Source organism: Typopeltis vanoorti, chromosome 20 (genome assembly GCF_054136105.1).
Source record: "Typopeltis vanoorti isolate ZY-2024b chromosome 20, IOZ_Tvanoo_1.0, whole genome shotgun sequence".
Classification (NCBI taxonomy): Eukaryota; Metazoa; Arthropoda; class Arachnida; order Uropygi; family Thelyphonidae; genus Typopeltis; species Typopeltis vanoorti.
The window spans coordinates 39,278,090-39,301,996 of record NC_143568.1 but is presented as its reverse complement, the minus strand read 5'-3'; the positions used below and the strand labels follow the sequence as shown (position 1 = coordinate 39,301,996).

Genomic DNA, 23,907 nt, shown 5'->3' with positions numbered 1-23,907 from the left:
ATGCGAACTAAGCTTCACGCATCAGGCGCTAAATTGTTTTTATATCTTTTACAGGGTATGTGATATAACCTAGTTTTGAACTGTTCATTTCGTATTCTTGCGTTCTCGTATTAATTGTGAATATTGTATTATTAAATTATTAAATTAAATTAATTAAATTAATTTATTTTTCATATAATTTCAGATATTATGCATCTACACAATACGCATAAGGCTCGTGTTGTTTATATTTTATATTTTATTGTATTTACATTGTAGTTTCCGTTTTATTGGCATATTAACATTTTATATCTTTATTCTATGTCTTTATATTTCATATGCTTATTAATGTTTGATTTAAGTGTTACGTGTTTGGGTATTGTCATCTGTGTTTAAGTGTTGTTATTAGAATTCTATTTATTTGACGTATGTATAAACATTTATGTTATCTACATTAATAAATCAAATTAAAATTCAAATAAATATTTAATTTTTTTTTTTTAAATACATAATGTTAACGAATAAAATTTATTTCTCTTAACCCGTAATTCTACAAAATTTATTGTGTCCCGGTTTTTTGTTTTCAAAAAATGGGATCCCTAGTTTTAGTATGCACTTCACAAGCATCCACTATCCTTATGGTCTTTCGTTGCCTCTCTACCAGCTACAAACACTGCAGTCCCAAAACAAGAACATCAATTGTTTATCTTTAAAGTTTTGTAAAAGTAAGGAAAAGTAGGGTTGCATCCATGGACTTTTCAAAAATCAAACAAAACAGCAGTTGCATATATTTAAAAAAAGAATCTGCATTAAAATTCTCAAAGAAGTTATTCTACTCCGCATTCTCAGTCCTAGTTTCTTAGAATAAGAAGAAATCAACGTCATCACAAACTTAATGCTCATAAATTCTACATTGCAAAACTGAAGGAAAATAAATTGTTGCCGTTTAACCAAAGTCATGCAGTTCTGCTCCCATTAAAGTCTTAATAGCAAATATAAGAAACCAGAGAGAGATAGAATATGAAAATACTTGGAAGTAATGTTTACTTGGAAGTAATGTTTACTTGAAAGTAATGAAAATACTTGAAAGTTGTTAAAAATTCTTAGTCTCAACAACTTGGCAGTTCCGTAACTAACTCTTATATTTAGTCCATAAACCAATACGCGTAATCCGAGTTATTCTCAGCTTTATTTCTTTTTCTTTTAGGTTGGAAGAGAATTATGAAGTAGCCGATGGAGTGTGCATACCTCGCAGTACACTTTACACTCACTACGTTGATTTCTGTGCTAAAAACAGCATGCAGCCAGTGAACGCCGCTAGTTTCGGAAAGGTAAGTTACTATGCGCGCACACGCGTGTGCGCGTGTGTGTTAAATGTTTCCACATGTAAAACATCTTACTTCTACGTCATCATCCCAGATTCACTTGGAAAGTTTTGAATAAAATTTACAAATTACTTAAATAAATTCGATATCACAAAAATTAAGAATGCAAGGTGATGCTAAATTCCGAAACTGAATAACATACAAGAAGTCGACTGAGACGCGAAAAGATAAATAAATAAAAAATAAAATAAAATTGCATAATTTAGTATTATTGGTGGTTAATAAATATTCACCGAAAGTGAAATATTGCTGAAAAGTGGAAATTCTGTTTTTGCTTATCGGCAGATTATAAGACAGCAGTTCCCACAGATAACAACACGCCGCCTTGGAACTCGAGGACAGTCTCGGTAAGTCGTCATTTTGTTCCTTATATTAGAGAAAGTCTTATTTTGCACTTTGTCAATGGGATTGAAATTTTGCCGTTACGTGCCTAATGTTTGTAATAATTGGATTTATAAAGGTAAGGTTATCAGATTTGGCTTAGTATTAGATAAATCTCGAGCTGTATTTTTTCTTTTTCCTCCCCCCCCCCCAATTAGTTACCACTACTATGGAATTGCTGTCAGAGAAGCTTCTCCTTATTTTCAGATATCTTTTTCAAAGAAAGGAGCCACGAGGTAAGTGTATATTATTATTATTATTATTTAGCTTGCAGTTATAACAAATTTTGATAATACACACGCGCGCACGCACACACACGCACACACGCACACGCACGCACGCGCGCGCACACACACACACACACACACACACACACACACACACACACACACACACACACACACACACACACACACACACACACACACACACACACACGCACGCACGCACAATCCTTGAACTAAGAACTACTAAATTTTATCTTCCATAGTGTTCTTGGATCCCAGTAACTAATATAAATGCGTGTTTAAGAAAATTTAATACATTTGACATGAAACAGGAGTGGTGTGAAGTTGGTGATATGGATGCAATAGTGGCTTGATAACCGTAAAAATCTTTGTAGAAGAACAGAATTAAAGAGAAAGCAGGTAACAAGAGGTCTGCTGGAGGACTCTACGCTTGCATTACTGCTGTTTAATTTAAATAAACGATACATGAAATGAACTGAAGGGAAAGAAGCAGTCGTTTGCTGTGGATGCAGAATTGGGTAGTGTAATAGTTAATCAAGTAGATGTAAAGAACTTGAAAAGGATTATTTAAGTAGAATGCAAGTATCGGCAAGAGATAACGAGGAGAGTACCAGTTTAATGTGGAAAAGTAAAGTTACGCAGTTTGGGATGAATAGTTTGCAAGCTGAGCACTGCAATGATGGAACTGTACTCGAGGAAAATGGAGCTAAGGATTTAAGGATGTTGCCGGATAGGAAGTTGAGGTTCAGAAGACAGTACAAAAGTGGCTGAGGTAGCGCATAAAATTACTTAGTTATTGAAGAACACACTAAACAAGCAGAAATCAGCTCTTTATTAAAGTTATTTCGGCAACCATCTAGATTCCTGTGAAGAGGTCTGGTCACCTTAGTTTCTTAGGAGGGAGGAAGTGGTGGAGGGAATCCAGAAGACAGTGACCAAGACGGTGAGTGATCTGTGAAACGCTTTTTATGAGGACAGATAGAGGATTTGCAAAGTTGGTTGATAGCCGGAAAAGTAGCTTAAACGTTTTTATCATATCCCAGTATGATAGAAACTTTTAAGTTACTAAAAGGATTACAAAACTGATGCAGAAGAAATTTTTCACAGCTTGATTATAAAGAGCAGAACAAAGAGTCATCGCTGAAAATTAAGAAAGAGTGTGGTTAGCAAAGGTGTGAGTACTAAAATTTTTCTTGGAGAGTGGTAAATGAATGGAATGAGTTGCTAGATAAGGTGTGGATAGTCTGGATCTCATGCGATGAGTTTTTGGACTCCATGGAGGTTATTGTGCAATAATAATAATAATAGATGGAGCGTAAGCCATTTATTATTATTATTATTATTATTATAGGACTGGAAAACAATTTTGCACATACTATTTTCCGTTGAATAGACAGTAAAACTGGAAATTCCAGTGGGGGAGTTTAAACGGCGCAAAATGTCCGAATGTCACTTCTACTGAATACAGCTTACAACAACAACAACAACAACAAAAAAAAAAAAAGTCACCCTTACAACATCTTACTACGTTTCTTAACAGGAATATGCGCATATATATTTTTGAACCTTTGAACAAAAGGAATAAAAACATTGTTTATATAAACCAGCTGTCGGATAGGAAAATTTCAAGTTTATAAACACCACTATACCATCAGATGGTAGGAATACCTTGCTCTTCTCCTACCAGCATATTATAGTCTTACGGCTGCTTTCTAACTGAATGCTTTGGTATACGCGCATCTTCATAGTAGAGTGATTAGGGGCGAAAGCTCAGCAAAGTCAGAATCCCTACTTAGAATAAATAGTAAGGAAAAATAATAATTCAAGTTAACGAGAGTTTTCTGGACAACAATTTCAGGTAAAGACGCAATCGGAAATAAACTATTCAAAAGACGATGTTGCGTTAACAGCTTTGGCAACAATATTACCACAGAACAGATTTTTGTTACCGTTGGGTTTAAATTTTCAAATCTAAGGTTTGAAAATTTAATGAATCATTTCAGTGGCATCATTTTCTACAGATATCGATAAATATAGGGAGCCATGCATAAAAACAAATGTCTATTTGTTGAATTTTCAGTATCTTGGTTCCTATGTCGATACTCTGACTGACATGGTGAAAAGAAAGCACAAATCTCTTTAATTCCATAAAAGCCTAACTAATATTTGGAAATCCAAACTCATCACGAACATCAAAATTCGTCTGTACAAAGAATCAGTGAAGCCATAATTTACACATGATTCCAAGACATGGAACATCACTTATTAACACGCAGTTAATATTATAAATAGCTTTGAGACAACATGCCTTCGATCAATATTAGGATACACACGAGAATATCACATTCCTAATAGTATCATTCTTGAAAAAGTCCTCTAATAAAACACAGAAAAGTCAACTGATGCTGGATGCCAAATTAGACATCTGCGTTACCAAACAATGCTTCTGCCCTCTGCAGACGAAATACTGGAGACAGAAGAGAAAGAGGAAGGCCAAGAAAAGAGTTTTGGCAAATAAGCAAAATTCCTTTTGAAGATGAGGCTGGTCATATAACGATACGAACGCCCTACTGAATATATTCTTATACGATGTTTCCAAATAACAGAATATTAATGTCATAAAGCAAGAAACAATAAGCATATTCCTACAACTTGTGTTTTTATTCTATTGAAGAGAAGAATAACAGCAAAGAAGTTGAAGATACTAAAGTAATAAAGCAGAGGTAATTCTTCATTCTTTCATTATCAAATCAAGTTTAGATTTATTCTTGACAATACATATATTTAAAAAGAGCTTCTCACGGATATTATGCGCTTCCGAAAAGTCTTACCATTCGTCATGCATATTTCGTAAGCACAGGAAGCATAATTCTATAACCATAATTCGATAACTACAAAGAGTTTGTGAAATGTATTTTTTTTTTTAAGACTTGAATTCTATTGTAAGTTTACAATCTTTGAATATTTGTTGGAACAGTTTTTGCATGATCATTAAATAAACCATTACGCTTCGTATTTGCGAAAATATGGAAAACAAGATTAAATTCGTATTGACGAATCAGAATTACTTTGCTGTTTCTGACAGTAGGTCATTTTCGTTCTTGCGTACATATTTTCTGACTTAAGAAGCCTCTACAACCAACGCGATTTCATTTAATTGATATTGGTGATTAGCTCCTTGCAAGTTGACGATCAATTCAATGCAAAACAGAATGCATTATGTAGTTCGGGGAGTGAAAAAAATAAAGAAGGAAAGATGTACTAAAAAAATTAATTCGAAATGAGTTTTGCAAGCAACAGCCGAGTGAATAGCGTCTCTGCTTTGCTGCTTAAAGAATGAGGGTTCGAATTCAGTTATGGTCTTCTTCGAATCTTGTATGTTTGATTCTCTACCGTACAAAGAAAGAAAAATACCAGATAAGGATTCTCTAATCCTTAGTACGCCTCTGGCATTACATATACTATAAAAAGCCATTCGTTGGGCGGTACTACCATCATGAAAAGTGGTCGCGTAAGCGTCTACTTTGTAATATATATATAAAATCACTTTCCGAAATTTTCTTTTGGTTATTTTAAGTATTTCGCAAAAAAATGCCTCTGATTGTCTTCACCTGAAATTGTTGTCTAAAAAAGTCTCGTTAATTTAAAAGACGCTCAGGCCTTTCTTTGAGGCCTGAGCGTCTTTTAGATTAAAATATGCCTTTTATGTTCATATAGAAATTTCGCTCTGGTACGGATTTTGTTTAATTTGGTATTTCGGATCTCTATTAAAATTGTCGAGTCGTCTCAATTAAGTATAACCGTTTTTAATTTAAAAGATTAAAACAATTAGACATACTACAAACTTAGTTTGTAGTATGTCTAATTGTTTAAAAAATAAACTTCGTTTGTTTGTATTTATGTTTCTACTGCGGAGAATTTTATGTTTCATGAAATTTGATATTGATACCAAATTTAGAATCTGCTAATATTTGTGGAATATCAAAATTTCGGATTAATCTGGATCCTTTTAGTGGAAAAAATTAGATGAAAAATAAACATAAAATTATGCATGTGTATATTATCTTTTATAACAGATAATAACTAAACTATGTACAGCAGTACAGCGTTTATTTATTAAGACCAAATAGCGTTGTAATAATGAATGGCGTCACTACAATGCTAACTTTTTTATGATTTCTTTCGACCATTTCCCTTTTTTTTTTAAATGCATTAAGTGGGTGGGGGAATACGAGAGAAAGAGAGAGAGAGAGAGAGAGAATAAAATTGGAATAAAGAGGTGATTAATAGTAGCAATGATGGATGATATCAAAGCATCAGTGGAAAAGTCAATGCTATAGTTTCTAGAATTCTTTCATCTCAATCTGAAGCTGATTAATTCTGCTCAGCTTGAAAAAACGTTCAACGTTAGAATTGCAATAACGTTCAAAAACGTCCTCCCTACAAAGACAGACCCATGTGGCAAAGGATTTTATTTATACTAATAAGGGCATACTATGCTTTCCCCTTCAAATGACGTAAACAAGGTGAGTGAAATTTCAATACGCAGACTTCTACAAGCAGTGAAACTGAACAAATGACGGATAAAATTTACTGAACCTCAGCAAATCATTCGGTTTCGCGATGCCCTTCGGGTGGAAAGATCTAGGCTCAAATCCAATCTAGGACGCGAACCTTTTTAAGGGTTGTTTTTCAACTAAAGGTGAGTTAGTCGGTTTCATACGGTAGTGGAAACCCGGATTTTTCATCCGGCAAAACAGAGAAACCGGCCAGGAAAACATACGCACACAATTTATATACAAATACCATTAGGCATAAAGCTAATCCAATGATACTTTGAGGCCCTACTAAAACTATAGGAAGAATATGAAATTTATTACAAAAAGAATTTTTTTAAAATTATGTTTCCAGCTAAATGTGATATCGATCAATTAAAATGGTATGTTATGATTTTTATTTTTTGAAAGTATTTAAGAGTTTCAAAAATGATTTCGATAGGAGGATTGATAATGATAATGGGGTATGATAATTAAATTCTAGTACAATAAAAAATAAATAAAACATTAATAGCAAATAAGAAGATAATTATTTTCTTTCATAATTGATCCGTCATTGACGTTATTCATAATATGCCCCTTATCATACTAGACATTTCCTCCTTTTTCATGACAATTCCACCATAAAGATTAAAAAATTAGAATTTCTAATAAGTTACAGTATAGCAAGATGGTATAGTGGAAGGAGTTAGAAAATCCGGGAATCCTGTTTTTTTTTTGTTTTGTAGACAATGTTGAATGGAGAATAATGAATTAGAGTGTTTCATTCTGTAGTTGAGCACCAGGTGCCAATTACTATATCCCTTAAATTGGGTAAAGCACTACTGTATTGTATTGGTTTTAAAGGTTCCTAAAGTACTATTTTTCTCATCTCTGAATGTCAATAACATGGGTGGTTTTTATGTATAACTTCAACTGTTTGAGGTGTTATTTACAATTTGACTTCACATCAGTTCGTTTATACCTTCTTTTATGACAGATACCATTCGTTTATTGGGTATACCCTTTGATGGCCTGGTTGGGCGAAGTGGATAGCGCGCACACTCGCGTTCCAACGTACAGGCTGCACCGTTCGAATCCCACCGTAGGTATGGATGTTTGTGAGTGTCTTTAGGTAGAAGATGAATTTCTTCGCTCGCTGTGAGACCAGCGCCCCACTTATTGGAGGCCTGAAACTGCTCGAAAAAGTTCGATGTTTACTCTCTAGTCTAGGGTTTCCGGACAATGTAAAAAAATTAAATAAATAAGAAACCTTAGCATGTGGTTAGTCTGATATCCATGCCTGGCTTGTGTAAGTGCATCTCTCAGAGACAATATAAAACGCATAATTATTGGAAAGAAAATCTCTTAATATAAGGAAAACTGCAAGAGAGATTTTAGACATTCTTGGGAGCAGATGCATGCGTTTACATTTCAACAGTGAAGTAAATCAAAATGAAATCAGCACCGATGAACAACTTAAAATTCGCTTATAAATTTTCTAATAAGGAATTTTCTCTAGTTTGAGAAGAGGGGATTTGGTAAATAATATAATAGTAAGTCACATTAACTTCATTGTTTCTGTTAAGATATTTTGATGCTTGAATGGTTGGAAATTAATTATTGAAGTGAATATCTATTTCATTAGTTATTACATATAAAAATGGAAAAATTTTACACCTTCTTTTATCAAATCAAAACAAGCGCAAATTATCCGAATAAATCAAATTGTGAAGAAACACACTGTGAGGTCCTTACTATTTAAAAAAAAATATTCCTAAACGATTAATAGCTTAATTAATATCTTTAAGCCTTAAATATTTAATTCACTTTTAAACCAATTAAGTTTTAAAAATAGATTAAAATAAGTTTTAAACTATCACGTTTCGTTTATAGATAACAAGCGTTACGGGTTCACGGCGATATCGAACGATTAAATAGAAAATAATAATTTGTGTGTGTGTGGGGGGGGGGTGCGTGCCAGATTTTAATTATTCCCAATAGTTTAAATTGTTTCTAATTTGTTTTCCTTTTTTTTTCTTTTTTTGTAAAAACTTGTAATAGATGTTTCTTAGTATTTACCAAAGAAAGAGCCATACGGCTTCAGTCTTCAGAGCTACGATTTCTTAGTATCTTGAACAGGATAGACAAGAGATTTCCAAGAAAGTCATGCATTACAAAAAAAAAAAAAAAAAAAAAAAAAAAAAAAAAAAAAGCCGTTATCTTTGCACTTTTCAATTAAGAATTAATATTCAATTGTCATATTAAAACAGAATTATATACCAATCACTTATGCGTACTTTTTAAAATATATTTATCAGCGTTATAAAAACTTATGCCCTACGATGAGTCTAACAAATGTCCATAGCTCCTGAAGAGAAGATCGTTTGAACAACTGTTAAAGAGGACTTAATTTTCCTCGAAATAGAATCAGGGGGGAAAAAGTGTTCATTGTCATCATTTATTGTTCTTTGTCACATTACTGTTACCTGTTTGAGGCAGTGGATCTTTTATATGATTTGACAACTGTAGCATCCATTTGTAAACTGAATCTTTGAAGTAAAACATGCTTTTATTTTATTCTTCCGTCTAGAATTTTTCTTTTTCTTCAATCTTCGGAAATAAAAACTCAGTTTTCTTTTTTTCGGTTAGCCTGTTTCGAATCAGCGGTGATCTATTCTGCTGTTTCGTTTTAAAGGAATTCAATTCACGTTTAAACCCGAAGTTGGTTATTAAAAATGTCCTTCTCCACATGCAAACATCCTTTCCCCCCACCAGTTCCTCTCAAGTAAAAAATGCGTGCTTTATGAAAACAATGGGCTTTCAAACCTCGTGCATTATAACAATTGCGAGACACGTTTCTGTTGCTCAAGCGCTACCCCTCTCCCCTCCCCCTCGCTGACTGATGCACGTTGCTAAGAGACGCAAGAGCACTCGGCACTTGGACACATTCCAGAGTGAGTGTGATCGAACGCATCTTTCGCAAGGCATCATGTTCGCTTACGCTTCTAAATTCTTGCGTCTCGAGGTTCGCAACATCCAAACATTGTTTGTCGTCTCCTTACCGTAAATTGATACGACTATGCGGCAGAAAGGATGCGGTTAGGCCATCCCTAACTAAAGGCTCATAAAGCGATGCACGGTTGGGTTCCGTTTCTCGGGTTAGGAGTTCACCATTTGATAATGGAGGATGGAATAGTTTTTCAAAGTGCAATAGACGGTTTGACTGAACGCGAAATTATGAGAAAGAGCTTGTTCACGAGTAATTGGGTGAGCTTGTCTTATAATGGGAAGCAGATTGGAGTGGAAAATCACTATGGGACTTCAGATACGAATTACTGAGTAAGTTAAATACTTTCATATCGGCATGTAAATATTTCCATGGACTTTCCAGCCAATTTTAAGATTCAGTGATATTTTTAATAACATGGCGAGTCAGTTAAGCGCTGCTTTATATTGATAAATATTTGAATATTTTCATTACTTATTTATTTTGAAAAAAAAAAACTTTTATTCCTTTATTAATCTTCACATGTGAATCTTATAAACTTTTTGCCTGTTTCTTTTTGAAAAATAATTATACCATTTAAACATAACAGAAACTCCGTGCATCATGTCCTTATATATAAACTGAACACATTAAAATAAAATTACATATGGAAAATAACTATTAAACATTAATTTTTTTCTTTTAAGTTTCATTCTTTTCAATTGCTATTTTGGTACGCTCAACCTGGTTTGAGAATCACCGTTTAAATAATCACTCCAATCGCTCCAAATAAATTTCAAAGGTAAAAATTGAGAGTGATTATTTAAAGTTAAGTTTTAAATCACCATCTGTTTTTAACTTTGTAGAAAAGTTAAAAATTGGCATTAAGAACATTATTTTTGGATACTTTCCTTCCTTTCTTTATTAATTTTCCAGTTCAGTGGTAAATTCAAGCAAAAAAAGGTTCTTATTCACTTGTTCGAGCTGCACTGATAGCAACGTTAACTGGTTAATTTTCATTCAAATCTTTGTGTTGGCTTATATATTCAGAAATAAAGAATCAGTTATACTCCCAGTGTTATTTATCACCAGATTACCATAGAAACTAACAATATTCTTTTGTTTCAGTTGTGATGCAAGAAGAGAAATCGTTAAACAAGTAAGTTAATTACATACTTTTCTTTAGAATTTTAAGAAATTATTAAAGTAAAACGGAATGGATTATTTGTAATTTTTTTTTTTGTCACTTTCAACTTCGCATGATAGATGATTTTTGTGAAGTACTTTAAACTTAAAATTTCTTTCTAAGCGGAAATTATATAATAAAAAAAAAACCTTTGATATAATCCATATAATAAAGCCATACCTATTATATTATCTGCAGATACCCCTTTATTCTCCTCGCTCACGTGTAGGAACTGTACTTCCAGAGTTTCCTAATATCAAAGAACTGAATCTACCCCCTACAGTTGATTTAGAAAAAGTAAGAAAACTTGTACATATTTACATATAACAAAAACTCCTAAAATAAAATCTCATACATTATTCATGTTTGCATATAAAAAAGTAATGTAATGATATATTGTAATTCCAAATAAATGCTGAATATTCGGCACATAGGTAATGTAGATAGACTGAAAGAGGTAGACATATCTTTCTTATTTGCACAAAATTTTAAATTAATGTGTATCAGGGGGGAAAAAAAAGAAAGTATAACAATATATCCAACAACCTAATAAATAAAACGTTCTATGCATTTCTTAATGGTTTAATTTATTTACTGTTTCTAGATAACAACATTTCTTATGATGTACCGAACTCACTGCCAGAGGGTGCTGGACACTGTAATTCGAGCAAGTTTCGATGAAGTAAGTTTATTTTTTATTTATTTATTATTTCAATTCGTTTATTTTTTATTTATTTATTATTTCAATTCGTTTATTTTTTTATTTATCATTTCAATTTATTTATTTTTTGTATTTATTATTATTTATTCTTGAATGAATTCCTGTCGAGGTCGTATAGAGCTAATTATAGTTCATCTTCTGTATTAGTAACTAGTATTTGCTCATCTGCATATGTTAATATATTTAGTCAGTAATTTGATTATATATTCCTTTATTCCGGTATGATTTACAACTACATTTCTTTCTATATATATGAAAAATCTTTAATGACTGATACCGAGAGAAAAAAAGATGACATGGTATATTTGAAAAGATACTACTACTTTACTAGTTTCGTTGAATAGATCAACATCTTCAGGTATCACAATCAAAGAAATATATAAAGAATTACAGAGACTTAAAATTGTAATAACAGAACAAGTACAAAAAAGACAATAGCGTGTTTGAAAACAAAAAGCGAGCTTGAGTTCCAAACAATCGTATACTACGCGCTGTCGCGAGTGCGCCAATACTGAACAGAGGCAACTTGTGCGTCAGCGAGCTTGTTATGTAAACTTAGGCTGCTATTGATATGAGAAGAATCTAGAGAAATTTTTCTAGATTCGACAATCTTTCTCTCGAGTTCATCATAGCAACATGGATGTTAGAAGTTTGAGTCCAGTTCGCAATGTGTTGGCGGCCTTCGTCTGAGTTAACTGAAAAGAGAACGTGGCTAGAGAGAGTGCTGGCTCTGGTTCTATTATAGAAGATATCTCTGCGGTGTTCTTCCAAACGTAGAAGGATGGATTTAGCAGTCTGGCCATAGTATGGCTTTCCACAATCACATAAAATCTTGTACGCTCCTGGAAACTGAGTTGGAAGATGTTTCTTTTTAGGTTTACTAAGTATTGAACGAAGTTTTGGGAGCGTAGTGAAGCAAATTATGAAGTTAAACTTCTTGAGAATTTTTGCCAGTTTTGGTGAAAGAGAGCATGTAAGGCAAAGAGAACTCAAGCTCGCTGTTTGTTTTCAAACACGCTATTGTCTTTTTTGTACTTGTTCTGTTATTACAATTTTAAGTCTCTGTAATTCTTTATATATTTCTTTGATTGTGATACCTGAAGATGTTGATCTATTCAACGAAACTAGTAAACTAGTAGTCTCTTTTCAAATATACCATGTCATCTTTTTTTCTCTCGGTATCAGTCATTAAAGCTTTTTCATAATATTCCTACCGAGTTAAAATGAATTCTGAAAAAAAAAAAAATATATATATATATATATATATATTATTTTCCTTATATGCCAAATGCTTCCATTAGCTAAGAAGATAATTCAAATTTAATTAATATTCCAGAGTTTGTTTCTTTTTACTAGCTCAAAGGCTTTTTCATAATCTACGAGTATTTGGAGTGGAATTCTGATTTTTAAGTAAATGTTTTAAAGTGAAGATTGAATCAGTACTCACTTATTCTTCTATAATTTCAACATTTTGATTTTTTTTTAAATATAAAGAAATGTAGTGGATATTTTCTAATCATACGGAGCTGTCCCTGGTTTCCTACATTTATTTGATTCTTATATAATTCCAAGCTAACGTATTGTAATTCCATATGTATACCATAACTTCCAAGTGCTTTTTTTTTTTCATTAGAATTTCAGAAAACTGTCCCTGTCATGAAAGGTTTGCTTACGCTTGATCCGCCGAAACTTTTATAGTTTCTATATTCGGCATGAAACTCTTGTAGTCTCTCTATTCGGCTTTGAAGTAATGTTGGATTCAATATCCACTTAATAGAGAGACAATTTTGCATCGCCAAAGTGAAGCCTTTTGTCTCTCTTTTTCAGTAATTCTTGGTGCCTTTTGTGATGTGATACCTTTTTTAACAACTCGTATGGTAAAGTGTAAGTTCTGCATCACTTCAACCTGAGTATTTACATCTGAGTCTAGCTCCCATTGACGAGACCTCAACAAAGTTCGAAACTGGTTGAAAGCTTGGGTGATGAATGGCAATGCTGTAGCCCATGAAGTTTTAACTGAGGCGCTGCTGTTGCTGTCACCCAGGTCGTGGTGGTGGGGGGGGGGGGTATAATGAATGGCAATACTGTAGCCCATGAAGTTAACTGAGGCACGGCTGCTGCTGTTACCCCTCAGATGAGAATGAGCAAATGAGCGGCCCTGCTCGGTGGTGGGGTGAGCCTGCCACGGTGTAGAACCAACCGGTTCTGAGAGTTCTTCTCAGTGGCAGGGTGAGCCTATTACTGAGGGAAACAACGCTGAGTTTTTGGAGTTTGACCTGTACTTGAACATTCAGCAAAGGTCGAAACCGGTTTGGATAGCCCCCCCCCCACAATGTATAACATCATACATGTCCGTTAGGAGATCTGTTTTACATTATTGGAAATACTAAGGATAGTGATCAGAGCTTACTCCACCTTTACTACGAGTTGCCCCTGTCATGAAAGGTTTGGTTACGCTTGGATCCGCCGAAACTTTTATAATTTCTATATTCAGCATGAAACTCTTGTAGTTTCTCTATTCGGCTTTGAAGTAATGTTGGATTCAATATCCACTTATTTTGAATAATTTGGAATTGCAGTTTTCATCTAATGTTAGGTTTCTAATTAGTTACTGTTATTAATTATGATAGGAGTATTAAAATCATTATCTTTTAAATTTTTTTAATAATAATTCCTTTTTACTTCTGATGTCTATATTATTTTGTTATTGAATTTCTTTGCTCATGTACTTTAGGATTTTATATGTTGATAACCGTATTATATTTAACTCTGTTCCTTTATAGTTTTTTTTTTTTATTTAGTTATTCCAGTTTTCTCTACACAAGGTTGTAATTTTCCTTTCAGCTATGACATTCTTTCGAAACTTTATAATTTAGTTTATTTGCCGTTATATAGAAGATAACCGTTTTCTGTAAGCTTTATTTTTCTCTTTTATTTCATTTTTTAAATAATTATTTTTTTCTATGTTTGTTCAAATTTCCGATGCCAATTTCCCTATGCCATTATTTTTCCTTTTCTTTCTTCCTAAGCTGCTATTTGCCGCTTATTCCATACATTCTTTCATTTCATTTGGGAATTTTCATTTTACCTCTGCTCTAGTAAATACTCTTCTAATTTTCTTTGAAATGCAGTAAATTCCCTTCTAATAGTTTCTTCCTGTAGTAATTTTATTTTAAATATACTTTCTATTGTGTTTTTTTATTTGTCTTAATCTTCAGCCATTATCAATAATTATTGGAAACATGCCAAGGTATTGGCATGTTTCCAATAACTAGATAATGATCCATGTGTAAATATAAACGTCTGTAAACCCGGATATTTGTTATTAGTTTTTTTTTTATTTCCTATTACGTAATCAATAATATTTAAGGCATCTTGCTTCCCAGGTGTATTTGTGTACTTCATTATGTCTATTAAAAATATGCTATTTTCAAATTATGGAATAAGAGGAAGTCAATTAACCCTAGTCTATTCTTATTTTAATATGGCTCCCCATTATTTCCCATACAGTAATTTTTGCTAGATCACTTAATATAAGTATATAGTCTTATCTGTGTTATTAACTATTTGTTGAAATTTTTTGTGAAATTCGTGAGATTTTTCTTATGTTTTTATGGAGCATCAGCACTGAATGTTGTCATGTTTCTGCTTTATATTTTCGTAATTCAAGTATTCTATCATTCCAGTATTTATATATAATTATTTTATTTTTTCGAACGTTAGATATCATTGGTATAGTTCCTGCTTTTGTTCTTTCATATTTCTTATGCTACTGTATATCTGAATATAATCACCTCCGCCTGTTTTTTTTTTTTTTTTTTTCTGTTATGGCAGCCATTTTTACATCACATTGTTTTAGTATTCTCTCCAGTTCTTCACTTTTATGTGCTTATTCCTCTAACATTCCATGATAAAATTCTAATGTTTTCATTGTACCTTTTTTTTTTCGCTTTTGGGCATACTACCCTTTTTGGCACAGTGTTCGTTTCCAAATTGTCCATCTAGGTTCTACTTTTGTAGAACTCAACGAATAACGGGTGATTCCTCTGATTTGATTATCAGCCATAACTGAGACAAGCTGGTGTTTTGAGACTCGATGAATCGGAGGCCGAGTCTAACAAATATGTCAAGACCGAGTTCGAGTCTAAAACATTTACAAATATGCTTTGATAAATAAACAAAAATTTTTCCTTTTTAAAAATACAATATGATCGTTAGTGATTTGTATTTGTAAATGAATTTGTAAACTGAAAATAAAGCAGTAAAAAAGTCAGGTTTTTATTGTTTGGTTTGAAAATATCTGGAATGACCTTCATAAATACATACTTTCATTCATACTTTCCTTAGTAGACATAAGGGCCTAAAATATTTAGTTCCTAAAGCAAATTAAAGAAGCAATACACAAACATTATACTTATTTAGTGCCAAAAGTATTCAACACACTACCTTTAACAATAAGAAATGAAACTAACCCAAACAAATACAAAACTCTAATCAAAGAGTATTTATTTTCCCACAGAAATGAGGAAGCTCTGTTCAAAATAATTGTATAAATTATTGGTTTTTAGCATATCTGTATTCAAAGATCCAGTCTTATGTGTAAAATGTAAAATTTAAATGTTATTTAACTGCTTTGTTTTATTTTGTTCCTAATTAATTGTTATGCAACTTTCTCTGTATGACAAGTTTTATTTTATCTGCGATTTTATTATGTAATTATATTATAATAATATGTAATATGTATATTATATGAATGTACATATGTGTATATAATGAAAATGCATTACATAAATTTTTGTAACTTTATGCATATCGTAACCTCGATGAGCTGTTGCTCTTAGGTTATACATATGATTGTTCAACATATTGTACTATTATAGGAAGCTTACAAATAAACATATATATCTTGAAGAAAAAAATGGAATTTATGTAAATCTAAGAAAAAATTGGGTAGCTATAAAGACTGGAGAAATGTTAATTAAAATCGTATGTATAACGATTATCTGATTTAGAACAGTTGAACATGACATACTGGTATCATGAGTTTGTATATAATCATGCATGTAAAAATAATAATGTTTGTAAACGAAAGTGAGGGAGACGATGCGAATATACACATGCCAACTTACACGTGGTACGAATTTCGTGTTGTGCGCATGGGTTTAGCTGCAATGATGATTTTTCATGCGCCAGTTGTTCTTTTTCAGTACTGAATTAGCTACTCTCGGACTGAGGATGTGAGGTTGGTTTTCCTCCGGGCACACTTCACTGGTTCTGGTATCGGTATTGACATTAAGAACACTTCGATTTTAAATCTGACTTGTACGTTCAGGTTATGTTTCGATATTTTGATTGATTATCATTTAATTAAACTTGGATGATTTCCACAAAGCGCGTTTTCGGTAATTAATAATATAAGATATATCTAGCTCATATAATGCTACACGCATGATGTACTCAGCATAGATACTAAACAAGCGAGGAGAAAGTAGGCATCCTTGCCTAACTCCTACTCATCTGAAACCAATCAGTTAATCCAGCCTACTGCTAACACTATTTAATTCTTCTACACACAACGCCATTATCCACCAACTACTCAAAACGTCATTGTCCACCAACTGCGCACACCGCGAGCTACCGCTCACTAATATTTTCTGCCTATACATTTTGTGTATTTTGTGGTCGAGTTGCTTGTATGTGGGATGAAAACCCTGAGTTTCCAAGAGGAAACACCCTAATACCTTATATGAGATCGGCTAACTCATTTTAAAATAAAAAAGACCATATAAAGATTCTGCTCGTCACAATATGATAATAAATATTGAATTTGATCTACAGTACAAATAACAATTAAAATTGCTCCCTACACTAGCAAATGAGCGTATTTCATGGCATTTAATATTCTAAGTAACTATATTATCTCACATCTGTAATATTTTTGCTTGATAGTCGAGAAAATATAAATAAAAATTGAAATATCAAAAGAAGCCACATTTTGATGATATGCCATATGCTTTGCATTAAGCACTAGTATATGTTTTATAAAATTAATAATACTAAAGCTACCGTTTAGCGCATTAGCTTTGACATCTACACAAAAACACAAGTTGCTATTCAGCTGGCCTATATAGAAGTTTTGTGAACATATTATGATAATATCTGAATGTCATCTAAAATTCCGATGTATTATTTTCCTTTTTTTCTTAGGTGCAGAATTTCTTGCTACACTTCTGGCAAGGCATGCCTCCTCACCTGGCATCTGTTCTCAGTAGTAACGTACTTGTCAATCTAGTGGGGGTTTGCGATTCTATTCTATACAAAGCAATTTCCAACGTACTACTACCTTCTGTCCTTCAAACTCTTCCTGATAGGTGAGTACATTTTTGAGTGTAGTTAATTAGCAGAGTAATTCGCCTGCCTGATCCAAGAAATGTTTCATTAAAAATCGAGACACGGAATTTACGTTTAGACAATCATAGGCACCTTTTCAGTGTGCAACTTCGTCACTTATCGATTCATAACTTAGACAAAATATTCAACGAAAATTACTTCGATATGTATTATGCATTAATAAGCATTTTATTTATCCAACTGTGGAACACATTTGGACTACTGAAAGTGGTGGGTTTACGAGTCACAAAACGTATTGATGACCATTACAATTCAGTGGAAATAATAAATCCTTTCAGTCTCTAAGGGTAATCACAGATATTTTTTAAATTCATTTGAAAAAATGGCCACTCAGCCCTTAACTATCTGCTACTATACACAAAAAGATTCGTAGTGTGAGGCTGTTATATGAATAGCAGATTGAATGTATTTATACACGGTTTTATACACTAGTATAAAACCGTTAACTTAGTAATTCCGAAATTAATGGTGTTCTTATGCAAGTATGTCTTTTAAGTACAACAGATACTGATTCTTTTACTGACTACTCGACAGTACATATTTTATGCAGAGATGAACAACTTTACGAACGATTCCTATTCTTCACCGTATTTTCTTTTAATTCAGACTTCAATGTATCCAATCAGAAGAAAACTATGAGCCAGAAAATTTTTTCCTCCGCTCATTTCGATTTTACGGCTCTTCATAAAATCAAAGAATCGTTTTATTTTTCTTTATTATTATTCGGTACCTCAGTGGAGTTCTAGGATCTGATCTCAGGAGGATGCACTACCGACTCGACTCCACTTCACTCCTCAATACATCCCAGCTCCACTCACATATAAATATATATCTTAACTTGTAACTGTGTGTTCTCAAATCGATCTGCCTGCTCTTTTGGAGGAAAAACAGTTGATTTTACTTTGAACGTAATCCGAACAATAGAAACTGCGGGGAGTATACTTCAACTTTGAGTCTCCGTAGCTCAGTCGGTTTGATAACGCCCTTAGGTTACAAAGACATGGGTTCGAATCCCGTCTAGGACACGAAGAGCCTTTATAAGGGTTTTTGGGTGAAGGTTAGTTAGTTAGCTAGTCGCATAATGACTTGGAAAGCCCCCCCCCTCCCAAAAAAAGGGAGAAAAAACAGACAAACCGCCAGAAAAATACATGCAATTAAGACTTATACACTGTCCTAATAGCCTTAGTTGCTTCGGTCATAACTCCAAATAGCTGATAAGCTTCAAAATTATCAACTCATTCGTGCATATATTTGAAACCAACTCAGTAACAAAACCAATTCTACTACCATCTGATATCGGTACTAACACTTTGAAGACTTTTATTCTCCCCCACCCCAATACTTACTTCTCCACTATTATATTTCAAAAACTGTACATGAAGACAGTTTCCACGTGGTCTAAATAATATCCGACCACGAACTCCACATCGTATACTAGCTTTTTCTGATGAATCGATTTTCAGTTGTTGGAGGCGCAAATTTTGGAAGCATCTCGAACTGGCCATTGTGTTACAAGTAATTAATAACTTTGGATTTAGGTTTAATATATCAATGAAGAATTTTCCACCGAAGCATTGAGTCTACAAAGAAGGTACACATTTCTTGCAGAATACTAAAGACTGAATTGGTGTCCTGATAGCTTTCTGCGGTTTTTCTTGATAACATAGCGAAATAGTCCATCTGCTTACTTCTTGCTAGTGTACCGCAAGCCATATTATTATTATTAGTAGTAGTAGTAGTAGTAGTAGTAGTAGTAGCAGCATAAGTCGTCAGCAACTCGCAATATCAATGTTATTTCTTGTAATTTTTAGAATAATCGCTTAATAATCCATAGCACTTATAGGAAGAAGCCCTATCCAGACTGACTTCCGTAACTATAATTTTATGATGCCTAAATATATAACATATTCTTTGCTTAAACTGCAGGTGCTTTCCCAGCCATTTTTGCCTATTTAGGAGATGAAAAACACTTCCTACCACTTCATATGAGACCAGCTAACTCACCTTAAGTTGAAATGTAGACGGGTTTCGGACCCAGGTTTTTTCAACATAAATGCAACAGACAAGGTTAAATGCAAATTAAGTTATCTGATTGCGGATATATTCAATCAATCATAAGGTAAAATAACTCGTCATTCTGGTGCGTAAAAGTCTCGGCTAGAGTTAGCAGCTATCTTGTAGAGAGATACAACAACCTGCTCTCGACTATATTTGCGAGCGGACTCCCTGCTGACTACAGTATCCCTATAAGGAGGGTTACTGATCAGTCAAAGTCACGTTCAAATGCCGCAGGATGTTTTGCAGCAGGTACTCCGGTGAAAGCAACAAATATCACTTCCATCAACGAACGACAACGTAAACACAGCATCAATTATTGCTCGTTTAAATAACACAAGCCTGAAAGATTATATTCTTACAGCATGCAAGAAACTTAAGGCCCACAAAAGAAATGCCTGACTTACAACATGCCCCATCGCCGATATATGTAACATAACACTGGATCCATACTACAAAATCTACTGTTCCAAAATAAATAAATAAATAAATAAATAAGAAAAGAAAAGAAAAGAAAAAAGAACTACGAAGACACAAATATTTACGTGTGAAAAGGAAGGTCGGGGTCGAGTATATGTAATTTCATCAACTTCTTATCTATCTAGTCTATCAATATAATTCTGCAATTTCACCTCCTCTCCCGCATACTGGGCGAGGGTTCGATATAAAAGTAACCTACGGTATAAAGAAAGCCATTGTTTCACTGGCTCACCCTCATAACATTGTTTAAGGCGTAAGCATGAAGTATCTTCACGACCAGTCCACCTTGTACATGGAGGCTATTGGCTTCACATCAATTGCCTCACTGTCCCATAATGAAAAAACATTATGGAACGGTTCACTACCCAGACCGGTTTCGATCTTTATTGATGTTTCATTGGTGGAAGCCATCGAATAAAAAATGTATTAGTTAAAAGTATTTAAAAAGAAAATTTAGATATCTGGCTCGTTTCCTAATTGCTACAGTAGAGAATTGCCTGTGTTGTCAAAGTGTAAATTCGACATTGACAAGACTTAAAATTATCAAATGTTATAGCTTGTTAGCCATTTCTGTTCATGCTTTTGTTTTCATTTGTTTTCTAATAGCTTAACCAAAATTATCAGAAAATTTGTACAAGAACTTGACTGCTGGCTGAGGGTAGCTCTGGGCCATCTTCCAGAAAATTTACGCCTGGTGAAATTAGAAAGTAAGTAGCTATCACTGGAAGGCGCCTCCATTACTCCATTATTCGGCGATTGTTTTCATGCTTTATCGTGTGTGTGTGTGTGTGTGTGTGTGTGTGTGTGTGTGTGTGTGTGTGTGTGTGTGTGTGTGTGTGTGTGTGTGTGTGTGCGTGCGTGCGTGCGTGCGTGCGCGCGCGCGCGCGCGCGTTAGTGAGTGAGTGAGAGCTCCTGCAACTGGTTATCAGAAGACATCTTTGATGTCATTTGATAACTAGACCAATATAACAGAAATAACCGCAATGCAATGTAAAACTTCCAAAGTAATTTACTGTCCTAACATCATGATTACTTTTATCATGAAGAGATGTTGGAAATATGCAACCTTACAGTGCACTTTATTTATGTAATCTATTTAATTGTAAATACATATTGTTTATTAAAATTATTATTATTTTCACACACACACACACACACACACACACACACACACACACACACACACACACACACACACACACAATTTAATCTTTAATGCAATTAATAGTTTTATTTGGAATGCTTTTAGTGGCCAGAAGGTTTGCTCAAGTGTTCCGTCGCCAGATGTCGCTTAATCATCTCGCCCAAGCTTCTCGTATGGTCGTTCACAACAGTGACATTACTGGCCAAATGTTGCATGACTGGAGACAAATTGATCTGGATTCCATATGTCGGGAAACGTTATACAGTATGGAGCAAAACCAGACTGGAGTAACTTTTGAATTAGTTCTAAAATGTAAGCAAAAATTCAATGAGACTAAGTTAAGTTTCATTTTGACGAGTTTTGTATATTAAACTACAACAAAACATTTTTTTTTTCTAGTGTCCAAAGACTTTGAATCTCTTCTGGAAGACGAAGTTCCCATTGATAATTACATAGAATGGCTAGAGGCTCTAGTCAACAAATGTGTAGTCATGGTAGGTGGATTGTATTAATTCAAGATTTTTATTACTTGTTTCGAACAATTGTCATGAATATTTAATCTTAATTATCCATTTTGGATTAAGTAACTCCCTCGCCTGTACAGATTAACTGTAAAGGCAGTCCAGCTTATTATCTAAATCAGAAGTTTGCCTTTGTAAATTTTATTCACAAAAGAGAAAAACGTTTAAAGCGTGCTTTCTTATTGCACAAGTCGCCGTTATTACTGATAGCGACTTGAGCAATACTCCTGTGTTACCATTTGATATAAGTGATATCATATGTCTCAATGAATTAAATACGATGACAATGGCTTTGTAACAATTTTAATATCAAATATCAATAACTTTTATATATTTGTCTCGAAACTGTTATATCTATTAGTTTAAACACAAATAAAAGAATAATTATATTCTACTTTAGAAATTTAAATGCGTGTGTGGGTGTGTGCGAAAGAGAGAGAGAGAGAGAGAGAGAGAGAGAGAGAGAGAATAAATTCAATCTGCAGCACAATACAGTGCTGCTGTACTACGCTATTGTCCCAAACATTTGTTTCGCAAATACGTATTTTTTTATCGATTTTCTCTTTGAGGAAACAAGGAAATAAAAAAATCTTTTTATGTTGCTAAATCTCATACTTTTTGTTGTTATTGTTGTTGTTGTTGTTGTTGTTTAAGTATATATATAACTTTCATTTGATGAAATCTTTAATATTTTAAAGTGATTGACTCAAAAGTATTTTTGGTTCACTTTCTTTTTTTATTTGAATTTCGGAGTTTGCTAATTGTACATCTGCATTATACTCATCTTTTCTTGTTCAGTTTATTGCGTTTGCAGCTCCCTCGAAAGAAAACAATCCCGCAGCTGGAAAGGCCAGGATTCGAATTCTGCCAGGGGAGACTGAAATTTAAAAAGGACTTTTGACAAAAAGCGATTTATCTGGTAATTTATTTACGAACATTGCGACTCCCGATTCATTTTAACGAACACATGAACCTGCGCACACAAACAAAGTTCACATATATATAATACGATTAGCAACGGAAAATGTTTAGTCCGGTAATTCCCTGTTTTGTACTTATATTGAATATTTTTCAGTGACTGAAACACATTCCACACTCTTAAGTTGTACATGTTTACTTAAACTGTTCTGTTTTATTCGGAGAAGAATATCAGTCTTTCTTGGTGGGTCGTTAATTGCATTAACTATCGCAGATATAATTGATCCTTAGCATTTTATCTCTAGCTTGCTAGTTTATAATAATGATCAATAAATAGCATTTGGCGTTAGGAAGGCGATGATATTTTTCTTTTGCATCTAGCCCGGTTTGAAAAGGAAGATATCTGTAAGAAGACTTGCCCGACAGTTTCTGTTAATGTGGTCTGCATTTGGCACTCACATCATTCGGGACATGACCTTACACAGTGCTCCCAGTTTCGGTAAATATTCACTTTTTATTTTGCAGTAAACTAGTTCTAAGCATCATGAATTTACATTAAAAAATATTCAAAAGCGTTTTGTTATTGTGATGGAATTATAATAAATTAATAAATTTCTGCGTCGATTATCAGTTTATCTCTAAGCGAATTATTGACTACCTTTTTTTGCATATTTGTTACAACGAATCAAAGCTAGTCAACTCGAGAATAAGCATCTAACGGCTGCACAAATATGAAGAGGGCATTTGCTTTCATTTCAGGTTCCTTCCATCTCCTACGTCTAATGTTTGATGATTACGTCTTGTTTCTGGTGGAGACCATTCATACAGATGATCAGGTGAAAGAATTCTTCATCAACATTTCTTCAGACAGTCCTCCTCAGTTCTCTGATTCCTCACTTGGAGGTAAGTGATGTTAGAAGTCATTATAGAAAATAAATGGTTGAAGTTTAATAA

At 33.5% G+C, this 23,907-nt stretch overlaps 2 protein-coding genes across 5 annotated transcripts in view; one reads left to right on the top strand and one right to left on the bottom strand.

Moving 5' to 3' along the window:
* LOC150095386 (lysosomal Pro-X carboxypeptidase) overlaps positions 1 to 23,907 on the bottom strand; it is a 276,707-nt gene that overhangs the window by 212,841 nt on the left and 39,959 nt on the right. The window contains exon 3 of the mRNA XM_090410434.1: positions 10,884 to 10,980. The gene's annotated coding sequence lies outside the window, so the exon portion shown is untranslated. The remainder of the gene's footprint in view (positions 1 to 10,883; positions 10,981 to 23,907) is intronic.
* The window catches only part of LOC150095388 (transcription factor RFX4-like), a 49,411-nt gene that overhangs the window by 4,981 nt on the left and 20,523 nt on the right, over positions 1 to 23,907 (top strand). For 3 of the 4 annotated variants that reach the window (XM_090410429.1, XM_090410428.1, XM_090410431.1), the window contains exons 1-10: positions 9,709 to 9,870; positions 10,646 to 10,676; positions 10,902 to 11,000; positions 11,308 to 11,385; positions 17,632 to 17,795; positions 20,977 to 21,077; positions 21,620 to 21,826; positions 21,914 to 22,008; positions 23,335 to 23,452; positions 23,713 to 23,856. In XM_090410429.1, the coding sequence (XP_090266555.1) occupies positions 9,815 to 9,870; positions 10,646 to 10,676; positions 10,902 to 11,000; positions 11,308 to 11,385; positions 17,632 to 17,795; positions 20,977 to 21,077; positions 21,620 to 21,826; positions 21,914 to 22,008; positions 23,335 to 23,452; positions 23,713 to 23,856 (1,093 nt within the window). In that variant the 5' untranslated portion in view covers positions 9,709 to 9,814. Of the gene's footprint in view, positions 1 to 1,186; positions 1,311 to 1,649; positions 1,712 to 1,903; positions 1,982 to 3,036; positions 3,055 to 8,675; positions 8,695 to 9,708; positions 9,871 to 10,645; positions 10,677 to 10,901; positions 11,001 to 11,307; positions 11,386 to 17,631; positions 17,796 to 20,976; positions 21,078 to 21,619; positions 21,827 to 21,913; positions 22,009 to 23,334; positions 23,453 to 23,712; positions 23,857 to 23,907 lie in introns of those variants that run through there. The other variant, XM_090410432.1, reaches the window with a different exon arrangement.